This window comes from Papilio xuthus, unplaced genomic scaffold (assembly GCF_000836235.2).
Source record: "Papilio xuthus unplaced genomic scaffold, Pxut_1.1 DF825946.1, whole genome shotgun sequence".
NCBI lineage: Eukaryota > Metazoa > Arthropoda > Insecta > Lepidoptera > Papilionidae > Papilio > Papilio xuthus.
In genome coordinates this window covers 11,926,744-11,945,340 of record NW_013532703.1, presented here as the reverse complement: position 1 = coordinate 11,945,340, position 18,597 = coordinate 11,926,744, and the positions used below count along the sequence as shown (strand labels likewise).

The window sequence follows — 18,597 nt, the reverse complement described above, 5'->3', positions numbered from 1 at the left end:
CTTTTTGCATTTGATGATAGAAATTATCTTTAAAACAATTTAGATTATTTATTAACAGCGGATATTTTTTTATATGGTAGATTTTAGTATACTAGCTGCGCCCTTGACATGGTCCGTGTGAAACACTGTCTTCTTTTTTTATATTATAAGGCGGCAAACGAGCGAGAGGCCACCTGTTATCGCTGAAATAGCGAAGTGACCGTTGCCCATGGACATACGCAATTGCATATGCGTTGCCTACCTTTAATCGACGGAGGAGAGGATGCACAGAAAGAAAATATTTTCTCTTTCCATTCATCCTCTAATCCGTAAAGTCCACTTCCCAACCCTTCGTCATAGGAAAAAGGGTGGGAAGGAGGACTAAATTAGGCCTCCGGAACGCACACTCATCAGACGAAACGCGGAATTGCTTCCACTTCACGCCTGTCTTCAGTGTGGCCGTGGTATTTCACCGGGCGAGCCGGGCCAATTCGTGCGAAGACGTTAAAGCGGGCTCTACCACTGTTCTTCTGGTTGCATTTGTAATTATTTAGACCAATTATTTTACTTAACCTGTACATTAGAACAAAATATATTTAACTTGAAAAACACTCACATAAACCTCACATATTCCCATACAAACTTACAACCCTATCGTTATTTTTCATCCTTGTGGATAAAACTTTTACAAAATTAGCAGCTTAAAAACAAGTTTCGAGCTTCTGCATGTAATAATTACGACCCTTTTTCATATTTAAAAGTAGCCTTTCCTTACTCAGGCTCTAGACTATCTATATATACATATATTTAAATCAAATTAGTAATTTTGGCGTGAAAGCATTAAAGCAAATAAATTAAATCATAATATTTAAAAGCAAATAACTTTGCTTCAATCACATATGTACGTGTATGTATAAATTGTTGAGTAAACTGGTTAGATGTATGGAATTGAATAAACTGGTCAAACAACGAAACTTTCTGTTCAATTCCGTAAACACTGTAAATGAAAACCTACAACGAAGAATAAAAACCTAGCCGGAAATTAAAAGCTAACTGCAGCTTCAATCTCTTCGGTTATTTGAACACTTTAAACACGTGGAGGGTTTTCATTTAATTAAGGTTTGAAAAATATCTGTAACTTATCAGAGACTTATTTGAGAGTTTTTGTATGATCTTGTAAAACAAAGGGGTTGTAATCGTAGGATTCAGTTTTTCAGTTCGGTCACTTTTCAAATCCCCTCACAGAACCCACCCAAACTTTATTCATTTCTGTATAAGCTTTTTTTGTCGCGTGACTAAAAACTATAAGAATGTGCCTGGCGCTACTGAGCGATGACCTTTTTTATGGACTTTCTCTGGAACTTTTTGACTCTCATATTGTTAACCTACCTACTTATCGTTATTAATCTTTAATCGCATAATTTAAGGTAAAAGAAAACAAATAATTTACTTTTATAATATCCTTTAATGTGAACAATGAGAACAATTATGAAAAAATACATTTTAAAACTGTAGTTGGTTACATTTCACGGGCTGTAGAAACTTTGTCAGTCTTGACGAAGTAAAAATTGACACAAAAGTTCATACACTTCAAGAAGTTAATTGGTAATTGTATTATAAAAATTCCATAAAAACATCAGAAGAAATTTTGGCATATTATAAAAGACTTCAAAAGCGAGGTCATTACGGTTTACAAATAAACGTACCGCCTTTCATTAATTTTTTTTCTACAAACTAGAAACAATTAATTTTTGACAACGTATTCATTTTAAATTATTTCATTACCTTGAGTTTTCACTGCCGAAACACCTGAACGAAAACATATTATCTCGTTCTTTTTTTAAGAGAGTGAAAGGGATCACTTTTTTTCGTAAATGTGTTCCAGTAATGGCAATCCGTGGTTATACGTAACCTAAGTGTGCATTGACGTTAGAAATGACTAAGCTACATAACAACTGTACACATTTACATAATACAAGTCGCATAAGGAAGATAATGGTATAGTCTTATAATACCCGTTGCTAAAAAAGCAATAAATAATCATAAAAATCTACTTTTAAAATGAATTTCCTTTTATAATACAAATCCAGTACAAAGTTAATTTTCAAATAATAAAATTAAACATTTGTTTAATTTTAATTTAAATAAAATTATAAAATATAAAACCTAACTATGTACAATTTAATAAAACCTTAACTATGGTATGAGTAATTATGAAAATAATTTGTCGTCTGTATTTTCTGAAAGTAGGTTATTTGCGTACATAGCGAACCTCTTTGGCACAAAATATACTTTATCATGGTAATTCGAATCTTATTTTATGAATATTATACTAAAAATGCCTTTATATAAGATTAATTAATAAAGTAGACGTATTTTAATTTACAAAAAATATTTACAACATTCCTCATAATAAAAATTTGTGTTTAAGTTATAATAAAATCTGATACTGTTTTGTTGTAGGTGATTATAATTTTTGCTGTGTTCCCGGAATATAGATTCTAATAAAAAGGGAAAAAACATCTGCTAACAAATAGTTGCTCAGCAACGATTTGTAGCTCATTTTCATGAAAATCGCTCGCACTGTCTGAGAATCAGAACACTATTATATTTTTGAATTTATTTAATTATATAAACATACATTTATTTATTTGGTAAAGGATAGCAAAATCCATAAATTAATGGATTGGATTACAGCAATTGGCATATAATAATTAGAATATTAAAAATGGAACCCTTCGCAATCGTTTCATATAAAACTTAAAAATTAAGTTGAATCAATAAGATTTGTTTGACTTTTCTAGATGTGATTGTAATGTAAGAAACATTTTATACATTGATTTTCATCACAATTCAGTACTCATTTCTGCAGCTCCTTGTTTTCCAACGTCGATAGACGTAGACACCTTTGTTCCTGATAGTGACTCATCCGTTGTCTTTAATTGCTCTGAAGCCTGTATCGTAAAAAAATATAAATTAAATTAAATCAGCTAACTATAAAAATGAAAAAAAATAGTAAAACACAGAGTTATGACAACATTTTAATCACTGAACACACAATCAAATATAATACCTTTATATATACATATTTTAATTATAATGTTAATTTGTTAGTTAGTTAGATTTTCACCACAAACTCTCCCAATACGTCTACCCAGTCCCAGCATGCACTAATTGAAACAATCAAACATACAAACAGTGACATACAAAGGAGCGTGCCTCCGCGACCGCGAACAGGGGGGCGGACAAATCCGCGCGTGCAGCTAACATTCCGCTACGTTCTAACACATAGGCCTTATTCCCTCTTTTTATTAAAAATCCTCTCTCAAATTCAAAACTCACTTTAAATTTACGCCGCGTCACACTTTTATAAAAATCACAATTTTAAGTTTAACTTAAACTCGATTATGTTTCGATTCTGAGATACATATTTTATTAGAATTTTTGCAATTAAAACTATGATCGTCTATTATATTTTTAAACTTTTTAAAAATGGTTCTCATCTGACTCTCCAAAGGGATCCTCTTTTAAGTAGGCTACGATAAAAATTATATCGTTCCTTAATAAACATAAGATTTAGTTATTTCGTACTCAAGAGGCCTTTAGCTCTTACTTTATCATCTAACAACTATGATTTACTGAACTAAGGTTTTTTGAACTTGAGATTGGATTTTTAAGGAGGGCCGTGGAGGGCTCCAGCCTTACTTACTGCGTGCTCTCAATGAGTGGTTTTAAGATAATGTCGAGAGTGTTGTCGTGTCGCACGTGCGCATGATGCGCGTGGTGCGCATGCGCGTGCGCGTGGTGCGCGAGGCGGGCATGCGTGCGCGGCACGTTGGAGTTGCAGTCGCGCCCCTCCCGCGACTCTCGCGACGGCCGCGCGTATCGCCGCGCCAGCGATCCGCTCTCGCCCACCATTATGTTGTTGTTGCTAGCATGTCTCTGCGTATCCCAATTCAAATTCCATTCAAACTACCATCTACACTAATAAAGCCTGAAATTAAGTTTAATCGTACCCAGAAAACGAGGCAAATAGTAAAGTACTAAAATAGTTTTCTAGATAAATTTTGTAATGGAAAAATTATTTGCGAACTGGACTTTATTCATACTTTAGCACTTCGCCATTCGTAATGCTGGAATTTAAGCCCCTCGAAGCATAGTTTGAAATAAGTTACAGTAAAAGTTTTGTTCGAAGAACAGAGTTCTAATGATGCTACCACAGTTGAAAGAAGTTCGTCAGTAAATTAGACTACCCTACATAATTTTATATAGCTTAGAAGAAATTTATAACTATAATAAAGTATAATTCTCCTAGAAAATAGTTTCGATCTTTATATGAATTACTTAAATTATATACATTATAAATAAAAAATACAAAATTCGTCTTTCAATGTTATACAAAACGCAACAGTAATAACTTGTTAAAAAATCATATTTATAGATGTTGCATATTTTGTATAAAATGAAAGAGAGGGCAATGAAAATAATAGTAAATATTAGATGTTCGATGATGTATGATTGTGGACAGCGGCCAATATTTACACTGTTAACATGTAGGCTATGATGTAGCGCCCGGAAACAGGAGCTGCAAGTTATACTGACGACCCCAGCTACCCTGCATTGTTTTAAAATTTAAATTGTTTTCTATGACGTAAATCAATAATATTTTAACATATTTCTATTGATATGTGCAATCATAAAAGAAATTATGAATTTACTATTATTAAGCCTCGATTATAAAGAAACGACAGAAGAAAAAAGGCATTAAGATAATAGTTTTTTTTCCATTTTTTTATTTCTAAGCGTACTTTGATCTACACCACGAGACAACTGTAGATCAAGATTGTGCCCAGGCTTTTAAGATTATCTCTACCTAGAATTGAACATTTGAATGGGGTCGTCAGACGGCGGAAGACTGTTAGAAAGCGAAGCGCCCACTCACGAAGAGAGAAAAGCCACTGTCTGCGGGGTGAGGGTAGCGCTGCGTGAGGTCGCGCGCACGCCGCGAGGTGGCACTGTCGCTGGCCACCGATAGCAGCGAACGCTGAGAGCCAGAGGCGGACATGCGCGTACGCGGCGCTGCGGGCGGCCGGCGCGCCAACCCCGCGCCCGTGCCCGCCCCTGCGCGTCCCGCGTACCCCACACACCCCGCGCCAGCACCCAGCGTCCACTGCCTACTCACTGGCACTGTGCCACCGGAGCCCCCAGCGCCACACTTCGCGCTGTCGCTCGACCTGTGTTGCAATAATAATGATAAAGTTTAAAAACAAAAGTAAGAATATCTAATGGATGGTACATCAACTGTTAATTCTCACACAACTAAAACTAAATAATAGTTTTTTCAAATTACCGAAGCAAAGGCGGATATGTCATAACAAAAACGAATGTTTTATAGGAGCACGTAATAATACGCTTTTGGGCATAAGCTTGCGTTCCAACAAGAGTACTCAGTGTTGAGTTATAACGAGCTTCTTAACCCTTAGCATAATGACGCATAAAAACAAGAGTCGCTACTCAACATGTAGGTATACGTCAAGACCAAATACTTGGGTCCATAAACTTTTTGCGGTATACTTAAAAACAATTCGACGGATGACGAACGAAATATGTACAATTTACCTTTCCGAAGAGTATGCGTAGTCTTGATCTGCTCCTAGGCCTGAATCTGTGTGTTCGTGAGATACACGGGCGCTGCCAGAGATCAGTTCCCCGCTGGAACTGTTACTATTGCTGTTGGTGACGGGGCTGTATGGATTGTTGTTATTTGACACCGGCGTCGGTGGACCCTTGTAGCCGTTATGTAGGAAGTCGTCGCCAGACCGTGATAGTTGCTCTTCGTAACCTGAATAAGCCCGTCTGCAAAGAAAACTTTATTGCAGTTCCTGAAATTAACTATCATATTATCTGAATTATTATCAAGAATTGTAATCTGCCACTTTTAGTGAAAGTAAAACAGTAAGGGAAATTTTCTGCATTTTTTTCCGTTTGCGATGAATTTAATGACGGTGGCTTCAACATTCAAATTAATTAAGATGCGATATAAGAAATTGAATAACGCAAAATAAAAATCTTTAAAAGGTAATTGTAAAATGAATATAAACAAACCTTCCATGTTTATCATTATTTTTGTGCGTACTTAAAGTGCTGGAACTTGACCTTAACGACCCTTGGTTGTGAATGTCTTGGTTACTTTTTACAAGAGATCCCGAGTTTTTCTCCCTTCTCGACAACGAGCCGTGTTCACCCCTGTATAAATAAATTAAATAAAAACCTTTTTAAAAATATCAGCTTCGCATTTGTTAATTAACCTTACACAGATGTAGAGTTTTTTAAGAACACTTCTAATTTGTACGAAGATTTCAAATTACATTCACAGACGTAAATACCTTTTATTAAGTAGAAACGAACCCGAATCTTTTCATTTTATTAATTATTTCTATAGTTATTTGCGGTTAGGATGTGTAATAAAAAAATGTGTTATCGTTATAAAGGACATCAAACTTCGTGATATCGTCTACATATGAACTCACTATTTTGCAAAAAATAGAAAATATGAGGCATTATTAAAATTCAGTAAACGATCGCAAATTAGTAGTAATAAATATTACAACAGTACCTAATACCGGCATTAGAATAACTTACTGGCGATGTTTCGACGATGTCCGGAGCTTAGTCTGACGTGCATGACTCGTTTGGACAACCGTATAAGGGATCTCCTTCAATTGTTCCTCCGTCATCCCCTCTGTATCCACTAAAGAGAATTCTAAATGCTGTTTCAGCTCAGTGGGTAACCATTTCTTCTCATTAGGTGAACCTGATCTTGACCTAAAATATAAAACATGATAATTTTCTACCAATTTTATTTATATGTGGTATTATTTGGACGACACTTACCGATGTTTCCTATGTCTCCTAGGCCTATGAGAGGAACGATGGGTACCCGTTTCAGGTTCCATTTGTGACCGACGAACGCTCGCAACCTAAAAAAATATTAATTGTAACAATGTCGATGGTTTTGATAGAGGTGCTTTGGAATAACCATAAACACCATAATGTACCTTTTATACCAGCTGTAGTTAGGGACTTACCTGGACTCCACTGCCGGCATTCGTTTGTCTCAGCACTTCTTTCCATTGAGATTCTGAATCCACTAACTCGTATTCTCTGTAGTAAAAGTGATTACTTAGTAAAGAAAATTAACACAATATAAGGATTATTTTAAATTTTGAATAGATGACAAATTATTTATGATATAACGACTTTTTAATATAGGCTTTGTTCATTTTGTGTGTTCCTGTAGTAAATGTGATAGAAATTCTAGTATTTAATAGAACAAACTTGGTGTCGGGTTGTGAGTCGTCTCTCTCGGAGCCGGAGTCGTGCTTATGACGTGAGCGATGCCGTCGGTGCCTGCGGCCGGAGCGACCGGAGCGGCCCGAGCCCCGGGATAGCTCGCTCTCCGCGTCCGACTGCTGCCGTCGCGACCGGTGCCGGTGTCTATACAATGTACGATTGTACTGTAAGTTTCATCAAAGATAAAGAGGTTCCACTTTAGATATTGTTTAAAAAAGATGTGGTAAATCATTTCCTGTCTAATTCTCGGTATAATCATCTTACGAAACCGCAAAAATCCATCAGACATATCCCCTCCGGTAAACGACCGTGATTTGTTGTTTTAATTTTTTTACCATTAAAACCATTTTATTTGTTTCGATATGATTAATATGTTGTAAATATTAAAAATAAATAACGTTTGCGTTACTCAAAAAGCCATGTCAATAGTTAATATGAATCATTATAAATTTACAACTGAGTGGAGGCAAAGGAAAGGCGGTGGATTAGAGGGCGCGTAGGCGACGGTTCTCGGGAGCTTTCTTCAAGAGCGCGTCTAAGCTCGTAAGCGTCGTATTTATTACACGATCCGCGACATCTCCAGCCTCCACGCCGTCTGCAGTGTGTAACAAGACCTTCCGCTGAGGTCTTACATATTCACTTCAATTTACATTACTAATCCACTATAAATTGTGCTGCGATTGTATTACGGATTGTTTTGTGCAATCTTTCTATATTCTCTGTTTCGGATCTAAGTTAACTTTATCTATCAATACTGGGCGTTAACTTTGGCATTTACTACCTCGATCAGATCAGTTTCTTTTCTACGATGCTGACCTACGTCGAACTATATGCAAAATGTGTAGCAGTGGCTAGCGATGATAATAAGTACTGACTTGCGGTTTGATCTGGAGTCGTTGGAGCTCTGGGAGTCGACTGAAGCTGAGCGGTGCCGAGGAGCGGGCGGCGGCCGCGTGGCGCTTGGCGAGACGGCGTACAGGCCGCGCCGCGCGGGTGCAGACCTCGTAGAGCGCGGGGAACTGCCACCACCACCACCAGCGCATCCCGCTTCGTAAACTAAACCTTCGCCGCTTATTCTGCGTTGACAATATTTTTTAATGTCTAAATATCCATAAAATATTATAAGTCAAATTGATATTTGATATGTAAACATTACTATAGTAATAGTAATAATAGATGACTTACGAATTAGGTCGGTTCACTGAGGTAGGTTGCTTTACTTCAGGGGGACAGTCTTTTATTCTCAAGTCTTCTAGCTTTGGCACTGCGAGCATATAATATTAGAGTTAATAAGTCTGTCTGTATATCTCGACAATTACGTAATGTAATAATATTTACCATCCAGTAAGGAGGAGTAAGCGGAGGGAGGCCTCGAAATGCGCCGCGACGGTGTCCTCGTAAAGGCGGGTGGCGGCCGGGGTCGCGCGCCTTTGCCGCTGTCGTAATTAAATATTATGCGTTACAAAAGGTACATGTTATATTTAACAAATGAATTTTATAACACGCAAATCACACACTTCTTTGTAATTATAAGAAATAAAAATGGAAGAAAAGGGGAGACTTTTCGAACCATATAGAAGAGATAAGACAGATGATAGACTTACTTAAAGCCAACTTAAGTCAAAGACTTATTAGTACTAGCGAACTATTATGCTAGAACGGCATAAGATCAAATACCAATTACTGAAAATGACGGGTAACAGCAAAGGGATCAATAGTAACTAACATAACTATAGCTTGATATCTAATTTACGTATTGCAAATACAAGGCTCGATATTGTAGACCTACGAATAATTTCACAATGGAAACACATAGCTATGTTTAGTAGCTCGAAGTGATAGTTAGTTAGACGGTACTTATAAGAAAATAATAATAACTTTGTTTACTTAGAAGCTTGTGCTTGTTTTTATAAATCTTTTAGTAGCTCCGTATAAGAAATATAAAATTATGGCAACATAAAAACATTACTACGGAATTGCTATTACTTTTTTTAAGGCGCAAAAGTTTATTATCATAAGATTTATTCAGAAATATGTATTTAATATCGTTAAACACCTTTCTATTTGGTAAAAAAGAGACGTTTTATAAACATTTTAGAGTTAGCTTTAAAAAAATGCAAATGTCTGCAGTAACCTACTCCGAAACTCTACTTACCGTTGGTTTCTAAGATCAAAATCTTTGTTTAAAATATATCTTCATCCCTGTCATTATCTTTGAAAATACAGAGAAAAATATGATTTAAATGGGGACTTTGGTCTCAGAAACCCACGGTTAACGCGTTTCAGAAAGGTGGATTAAAATTTAACTTTAGTTAGATTCAAAAGTTAAAAAAACAGGTATTCAAAGTAACATAAACAGTAATAAATCTTCATAAATGTCAAAATATTCTCTCTAGCTTCAATAAACAATGTTGTTCAAATTTCCTTAGACCTTCAGGAATACCGCATAACTCATAACTCAAGATTTGTAATGAATCACTTCAAATTATTACATGGCCGAGAATTACCTACCAAGCGTAGTCAAAGTAATATATTGTGGCAAATAAATCATAGCTTAGGTGCGGTAAGCCAAGTACAAGTAAGATTTAATACAATAAGGGATTGCTCTTATGATGTAAAGCACCCTAACATACTTCTTGGAGGTACAAGCCGTAGCTCAACATGTGTTTTTAGGGATCCGTACTTCAAAAGAAATGAAAACGAAACCCTTACAGAACTTTATCGTCCGTTCGTCTGTCTGTCAAGACCCTTTTTCTCAGAAACGCGTGAATGTATCAAGCTGGAATTTACTATATTATATATTAATGTATTCATTTGTTATTACATTTTCATGTAAATACACGTAAGAGTAACCGGGGAATATTGCTAGTGTGTATATAAATACATGCTTCATATTTTGATATAGTTAAGCTAGACGTAATGTAGATCCACTTGAAATTTGCATTCCACAAGGGTGCGAGATGAAACGAACTTGCACCCTCTTATTTTCTCAAGGGCTTTTACTTATTCATCCTTTTTAAGTTATCAACTTATCGTATCGATTTTATAAAGTTGCGAATTTATAATCAATATTCATATATTGCGTAAAAATATATTAAAATTGAACTTCGAGAATTTTCTTATCAAAGTTACATTTCTTGGTGGTGCTAAACATGAAGGTGCTTAATTTTATTCTTTAATATTTGCTCCCTTATTTTCAAAAACAATTTACTACAGTTTTTACAGCGATGATATATGAATGTGAAAGAATCCGAACCGCTCCATATGGAAATCCGTACCTGCCTTGCATTTCACAGTCGTGAGTTGTATTGTTGTAAGCACAGATTACCTGTTTCTTAACCGTGAGCCGAGTGCAAACATGTCTGCGGATGCTGGTGAGGTCTGCTGTAGACGGAAGAACGCGTGGTGATCGGAGCAGCATCGCCAAAGATGACGGCACGCCGCGCGTGTCGGTGACTCGAAACCGTAAGTTAGGGTTTCGTTCTGAAATTTAATATTAGATTAAACAGGGAAAAATAATATCTCTATTAGTATTGTCTTTTGTGAATTTCGTCACAGTTTTATAAAAAGTTATAACTCATAATAAAGCTATGTCAAATGATACTTAAAAATATATATATTTTAATTTATGCGTGTCATCTAAATACATTAAAAACATTGAAACATATTTGATTCTTGCGTGTCTCAACTTTTGTAATTTAAAATAACTGACATAAAATAATAGAACACCACATAAAAGAACCGTAAAGCATTCGGAATAACGAAAAGCTCGGAATTCATTTATCACTCAAGTTTATGTGCTACTGTACTGTGGTTGAAGAATATTTTGAAGTCTGTAAAATACGTTGAGATAAAGTCGCGAGGCGGCGGGTGGCTCGGCGTGGCGCGGCGTCTTATCGGAGCGCAGACACCGCATAGTAAATACGACTCTTAGTTCCCCAGACTTATCTGTAATTGCCTGCCTGCGAATGTCTTTCAAGGAGACGGCATAAGATGGACTCAATCTTACACCATACAAAATCCTACACAATCCGCCCTGCGATCTAAACATTGAACCAGGTCAAGTCTCGCGCCGTATTGTGCTTATCCCCTTTGACAATTTTAAGGTTAAGAATGCTTTGATGTGATGCTATTTTATCCGGGTATAACAAAAAGAAGGAATACTTAATATAATAAGTAGCATTTAGTTTAAAAAACGCTGTTAAGGAAAAGACACTGGACCTTTGTTAAGTATAAAAAACATGGGAATGCATTTTAAAAATTTATAAGCAATAAAATACATTTACATTTTTGTCAGCGACACGCAGCATGAAGTATCGTCCTCGGTAGTACAGTTTAGAGACGCGCGGCCAATAATAGTTAGCGACCGTATGCTTGCCGCGTAAAAGCAACAGGCCACTTGGCGCCAGGCCCAGAAAGTACTCCACACTGTCTTCGCCCTGCATTAAGGAAATATTATCTGTTAGAGAAATGTCAAACATAATTCAGTTGAACTTGGCGCTCAAAGCAGTGTCCTTTGACGATGTTGACTTATGTGTCATCGGGGGGTCATAGACCCCGTTTAGTTCCAAACATGTCTTCCACATGCGCAGGTAAGCAATCTATATTGGCTCTCTATTTGTCGCTACCTCACTCCTCTGTCGTTTAGCTTACCAATACAGGATGTAAGTCAACACCGTACATGTCCAGCCATTTCACTTTGTCTAAGTAACTGAGCTCGGCTTGTGCTGGGGAGATGCCACTGAAATGGAACAATACTGGTATAAATCATGTCGTTACTGTATTAGATAAATTGTCTAACATGAATAAAACATACACATATTTAAATATACATAAATTAATATGTACCCCGGTGTTCCGTACAAATACACTATAGTTTGTCATCTTCAATGACGGGCTATAGTATTGAATTGTGCGGTTTGATAAAAGTTGTTTAACCAAGGTAGGTCGACTCAGTTTTTATTATCCCGCATAAGTGGGTAGTTAGAAATCTCTCATCGTCGGGCACGGGGCCTGCGGGGGCTTGTGCGGGAAGGGCAGTGAGTTGACAGCAGTTGAGTATTGACATCGTGAGTCGACGGAAGTTTGATGGAAAGAGTAGCACATCGGATTTGTCGATATTATAGCGTACAGAGTCGCTTAATTTACGGTTCCGCGTTCGATTCGACAACGAAGAGTTTATAGCGTGCTTACGGGAAACGGTGTATCGGGTCCATCAGCAGAGCAACATCGCTGGCACCTTAAACTATTTGATAGTGACATATGAATCGACTGACACCGACAGACCAGACAACTGCAAGCGGTGGACGGGGAATCGAGATGGTAAGTGCCACTTCAAATATTTAATACTACGCCAATCTTTGCTTCGCATAGCGTAATAATTTAATAATAACAATAGAAGGCACACTCTATAATAAGACATCGAAATTCTAGTCAATGTTGATTTGCAAAAATTATAAGCGTCATAAATAATTTATTGAGCTGTCCTGCAACGCTGCGTTGTTTAGAGTTCGGAGTCAATGAAATAATGACGTTTATTACATAATTGAAGACAACAATGAGCAATCAGATGCTAGCCCGACGCCAGTACTAAACACCTAGGTACACGTAATTTGCATGTAATTGCGTCTTTGTGCAGCTCTCCCGCGGTCCGCATCTTTGCATACTGAAAAATTCATTCAATTAAACGGGAAAGGTGGCGACGTTTCGCTCGCGAAGGCAAGTGCGACTTTTAGTGCTATTAAATTGCATCGCAAATTCTTCATTTTTAGATTTTTATAAAGAAGATGAATTGAGTATATATTTAATTAAATTTAAACACTTTAATGTAGTGTTAATTTGTATATATTATTTTGTAAACGGTTCAGATTTCATAATTAAAAGTAGGAAAAATTCTGGTGAAAGATACAATACAATTATATTTTAATTTTATAGCAACGAAAGAAGAGTTTAGGCCAAATTCTGATAAAGTATATAACCGACTTACTTTATGTATAATAATAATATATTATATTATACTCACGTGAGTGTGCGATGTATCTCAACTGCTCTGGCCTCTAGTTCGGGCGTCTGGTGTGCCAGTAGACGGAACTCAGACACGTAGCCGGGTCCGTGCCGTCGCGGCTCGTAGTCACCCAACTCGGCTGTACACAATACACTTGTGAAACTTAGTACACCATAAGGTCTTTCTAACCTGAATAGGAATCGATAGTAATTGTTATACCCTAACTAGCTGTCGCCCGCGACTCTTTCAGCGACGAATTAAAAATGTGTTCTTCAAGGCTATGGTGTAGACCATATACGCTTAATTTTAGCGAGATCCATGAAGTTGTCCTGAAAATCACTTCTACCAAACAACCACCCATCTTTCCATTCAAACATTTGCGTTTATAATACTAGTAAGTTACAGTAAGAAGTAAGATTGTGTATAAGAATAAGTAACAATTAGGCACTTGTACAAATATATTTTACTCTGAGTTCAATGTTAACTAAATTGCTTAATAACAATTCCCTATACAATTTATTATGGAAGTTAAAAAACAAACGAACACATAATTTACTTGGGTAGAAACATTCTGCGTAAGTTCATTAATGAGATACCGAGACAGGATAAAAATAAAATGGTTACGCCCATACGAGTAGCTGTGTAGAAACAAACAAGTGTCTGAACATGGGACGAGGAACGGACGAAAATATCACAAGCTATCACATCAAACATAATCTGTACGCTATGTTACGACTTGTCTAACTGCCATGTGTTATGACTGCATTCTCTAGCTTTATTTCCATCCTAATATACTTTGTTATCAAAATAAATCAAAGTTTGTTATACTTTATAGGATTTTTAATAAAAATAAATTTTAACGTTTAGACTTTGATTAGAAATCTTAGTATTAAAAAAATGTGGTCAAAGGGTGTAGACATAAGAGTTAAATACAACTATCCTACTTCTTACTAATATTTTACTAATATTATAAATGCGAATTTTTGTATGGATTGATGTTTGAAGGTATCTCGTGAATGGCTGCACAGATCTAACTGAAATTTCGCACAGATGTAGAACATAGTCTGGAAGAACACATAGGCTAATAATTAAGTTTTTCTTATAATTACGAGCGGACGGAGTCGCGGGCGACAGTTAGTAATTTCATAAATTATCGTCATAACCAATTGTTGTCTATTTACATAACATATAATAAAACTGTACTATAACTTGTAATTTGGTTTAAGTTAAGGTTGATTAATTTATTGTTTTAAATTACGACATACGTTAGAATTAAAGTTGAAAATTAATGGCAGACATGAAAGGTAAAGGCGGTGCCGCTTTGTGGTAGTTCGAGTTTAAACCGCGGCCTGGTAAAGTTAACTAATGTCTCGTTTCTGAACAAATTCTGTGAGGGCACACATTTTAGTTAATAACACAAAGGTTTTATTCTAAATTATTACGAAATGTTGCAAATAAGTTTTAAATAAATCCTACCTAAACTTACCTACCATTATTTTTCTTTCTGTAATTATAATACGCGTTGCGATTAAAGCTTTGAGTTATAAAAATGTTTTCGTACAAGCCGAATATGTACGTTATTTTTCTCGTCTTCGAAAAATACACAGTCCTTAATATGGAAACCTCTCTTTTACTTGCTAATGAGTCTTGTTATTTGCAAGTAAAAAAGTAACTGCTATTTTATTTTTGTACGCGCAAGTAATAATAACAGACATGCGTTGGCGTTAACGATATATTTATAATTATATTATCTTTTGCACGCGACTTTGTCCATGCCGTTACAAATAAACTTTATATGTAGTCTATATGCAGACTATGCTCTATGTCTATGGCAAATTTCATCGAAATACGTTGAGCCGTTCTTGATATATACCTTCTAACAAACAATTGAACGATATTCATTTTCTAAACTCTTCATCTTCTCAGTCTTAGTGGAACAAAGAACTTACTTTATTGATATAAAATAGAGAGTGAATAAAAAGTCCTTCGCTTCTATTTTTATATACAATACGTAGCTCTCAATAAGCGAATCTGTCGCGAGATGTGGGATGAAATATTGCCTTCACATTTGCTGTGAGCTTGGAAAAACTAGCAAAGTGAACGGAGACAGACAGCCATTTCCGGCCGTATATCTTTTTAGTCCTCGGAAATCGCAACATCTGGTTCGCTCCATTGCGGAACTAAGTAGAAGTAGGCTTCTTATAAACATCATAATATTAATTCTATATAATTTTAACATTTCAATCTGTCGTTAAAGATCTTTACAGCACTCAAAATTACAAGGTACTATGTTATTTTTTAACAATGACAAACTTTAATATACACAGCGATGTGTTTTCGTTTTAATATGAGATTAAAATTAACTTATTAATGAAAAATTACGATACGTTATTTATTATAGAATCTCTAGTTAACTTTGAACATGCAGTTCATACCATGACAGGCTCCAACGCTCAACATACCCGTGTAATTATATAAGTGTATACATTTTAATAATAAATAAATAAACTTATTTTTTTTGAAAATAAATGAAGTAGATATCGTAAATGAAATTGGCTTCTTAAATAATTACATTGATATTCTGCGAGCATCAGCCAACATCAATAAAAAATAAGAAAAATTTATTTAACAGTCAGAAGATTAGTGGGGAGTTGAAATCGCGTTTGAGCTTCCGACATCAAAGGACTTGATCGGTAAATGGTTTCTCTCAGACATCGTATCTAAGTATTAATAAATCTATCTTAAAATATTTCAAACACGAGCCGCTTAAAATAATTAAATTAATATTATGAACTAAAACGATACATAATCCATTTTCAGTAATAATTGAATTAAACTAAACTAGATAACGAGATTCTAGTGAACAATATATAGATACATATTGTAACGATAGAATTATTAATAGTGAAAAAATTACATGGCCATTTTCCGATTGCAGTAGACATCCACTGTCCGTGTCCAGTTTCCACTTAGCTTATTTTTTAACTCCTAAATGCGACGGGAGTCTGTCGTCGCACTGACTAGACGCAAAAACAAAAAAAAGTACGTCACACATTTTTTTACGTCGTCTGCCAATCAAAACCGTCAAAACCTACGTTGAGTTAGGACGATGGGCCTACCTGCAGTTAGGCTACGTTGCAGCTCAGCTTAGTTTTTTAATTTAAAATAATTGTATGGGATTAGGGCAAATAATTGGTGAAAATGCCTTTTTATTTCGTATTACTCAGAAATACAGTTTGACTAAAGATCAGCGTGCGATAAAAGCATTGACATATGTTTAAGTTAAAATATAATTAAACAACTATGTAAGCTTTTTTATAGTCATTCCCTTTATATTTAAACTAACTTTATATCTAAATGTCTGAAATATGCAGCCATCGGTGATGTCAGTTGAGCCCTCGCTCAAAGCTTTTCATCTCCAAACGCCTACACGATTAATTACATTTCATACTCAGCGATTCTTAATTTACTTTTTCTTTTGATTCTTTTTGCCTTTTACGTTAAAAGTCGTTGTATAATATATGCTGCCATTTTCTCGTTATAAGTAAATTGTTTACTTTTGCTTTTCGAAAAGGATATTAGCTCTTAGATTTTCATACCTCGTGGAAGACAGAATTCATTTTGTTATTAAGGAATAGCAGAAATACATTTTACTTCAAGTTTTTTTCAAATATTTTAATAAAGTTCTTGTGCAAGAAGACGTTCTTGAGGCATTTACAGTATCCATGGAAATATTTTACTTGATTATTATATACTAGCTGTCGCCCACGAATCCATCCGCGCGGAATTAAAAAAAATTAAATAGGAGCCTATGCGTTCTTCCAGACTATGTTCTATATGCACGTCAAATTTCATCGAGATCCATTCAGCCGTTCTGGAGATAACAAACATCCCTCCATCCGTCCATCCATCCATTCATCCATCAATTTTAGATTTAAACAGTCGCATTTATTATGATGAAAAAGTTTATTACTATAAGTTGTCGCGACAGATATTTTCTTTATTAATATAACCGTGAGCGCTGTGAGCGATCCAGTTGATTAATGTTAAGAGTAAGTTGAGACACTAACTTATTTCGAAGGACGAGCCATTGTCCGGGTTCGAGATACTTCGAAACAGAAAACGACTTTAAGTACAGACCCTTAAAATAGATGATATTCAACAGTGACAAATAGGCTTCATTCTCTAAAATGTGTTTTGGGTTTTTTTTGGAATTAAACGAAGACTGGAGACAAATTAGTTTTTTCCCCTACACTAACACGGGAAGAAAACTAAGTAAAAGCGTAAAGCGAAACGTATACTTTTCTACGTTCATAAACGTTTAATTCTTTTCTTTATAAAAAAAAAGATACGGTACATTTACCGAAATACAAAATGAATTGCGCGGTTTTTATAACAGGAATATTTCTCATAAAAAGAAGGTAATGAGACTGGATCATTTTGGATGCAAAAAGGCGGAAAATCCCGAATGTTTTATATTGCCCTCCTTTGCGTACTCAGTGATGCAAATAAATGAGATATTGCAGTGTTATGAAGACCTTTGTTGTTATTAACACAAAGAAGAATTTAATAGAATGAGCCTATATAATATTGTCACGTTACACTCACTTTGATATCAGCTGCCCCTCCGCTATTGAAACATAACCCGAATCGCGAACCAGATGCGGGTTGGGGGAGTTTCAAAATTCTCAAAATATCTTCGTTCACAGAAATGCAATTTGCATTTAAAATTAACATTTGTAATAAACTAGCTGTCGCCTGTCACTCCGTCCGCGTGAAAAAGAAAAACATAACTAGTAACCTTCTAGACTATGTTCTTAATGTATGCCAAATTTCATCGAAATCCATTTAGCCGTTCTGAAGATACCTTTGAACAAACATTCGCATTTATAGTATTAACTAGCGGACCCGACAGACGTTGTCCTGTCTACACGTCTTTAATTTGAAAATTCGAATATTATTTAAAATTTGACACTGCGATGGTAGCGCCGTCTGTCGGATCCAATGTAAAACATTCCAAAATCAACAACTACTAATAAATTAAAAATTAATTAAAAAAGTACTGTCCAGCGTACAAAATTGTGAATCTAAACCATTCCCAGATCCCCTTGAACACACACAAAAAATTTCATCAAAATCGGTTCAGTCGTTTGAGAGAAGTTCAGTGACATACACACTCACAGAAGAATTATATATATAAAGATAAGATTTATTTTTTATATTTAAGGCATCAATAATCTAAGAGACGTATTCATTTGATT

General features: G+C 35.6%; 1 protein-coding gene across 3 annotated transcripts in view; it reads right to left on the bottom strand.

Moving 5' to 3' along the window:
* Nucleotides 1–2,591: 2,591 nt before the first annotated feature.
* LOC106124830 (band 4.1-like protein 4) overlaps nucleotides 2,592–18,597 on the bottom strand; it is a 48,292-nt gene continuing 32,286 nt past the window's right edge. The window contains exons 6-21 of one of the 3 annotated variants that reach the window (XM_013321818.1): nucleotides 13,355–13,475; nucleotides 11,986–12,073; nucleotides 11,619–11,771; nucleotides 10,661–10,815; nucleotides 8,671–8,768; nucleotides 8,518–8,596; nucleotides 8,208–8,408; nucleotides 7,318–7,476; nucleotides 7,068–7,143; nucleotides 6,874–6,959; nucleotides 6,622–6,804; nucleotides 6,085–6,225; nucleotides 5,599–5,835; nucleotides 4,922–5,213; nucleotides 3,689–3,921; nucleotides 2,827–2,933 (exon numbers count right to left, since the gene is read on the bottom strand). In XM_013321818.1, the coding sequence (XP_013177272.1) occupies nucleotides 2,918–2,933; nucleotides 3,689–3,921; nucleotides 4,922–5,213; nucleotides 5,599–5,835; nucleotides 6,085–6,225; nucleotides 6,622–6,804; nucleotides 6,874–6,959; nucleotides 7,068–7,143; nucleotides 7,318–7,476; nucleotides 8,208–8,408; nucleotides 8,518–8,596; nucleotides 8,671–8,768; nucleotides 10,661–10,815; nucleotides 11,619–11,771; nucleotides 11,986–12,073; nucleotides 13,355–13,475 (2,318 nt within the window). In that variant the 3' untranslated portion in view covers nucleotides 2,827–2,917. Of the gene's footprint in view, nucleotides 2,934–3,688; nucleotides 3,922–4,921; nucleotides 5,214–5,598; nucleotides 5,836–6,084; nucleotides 6,226–6,621; nucleotides 6,805–6,873; nucleotides 6,960–7,067; nucleotides 7,144–7,317; nucleotides 7,477–8,207; nucleotides 8,409–8,517; nucleotides 8,597–8,670; nucleotides 8,769–10,660; nucleotides 10,816–11,618; nucleotides 11,772–11,985; nucleotides 12,074–13,354; nucleotides 13,476–18,597 lie in introns of all 3 variants that reach the window. The other 2 variants (XM_013321819.1, XM_013321820.1) reach the window with 2 other exon arrangements.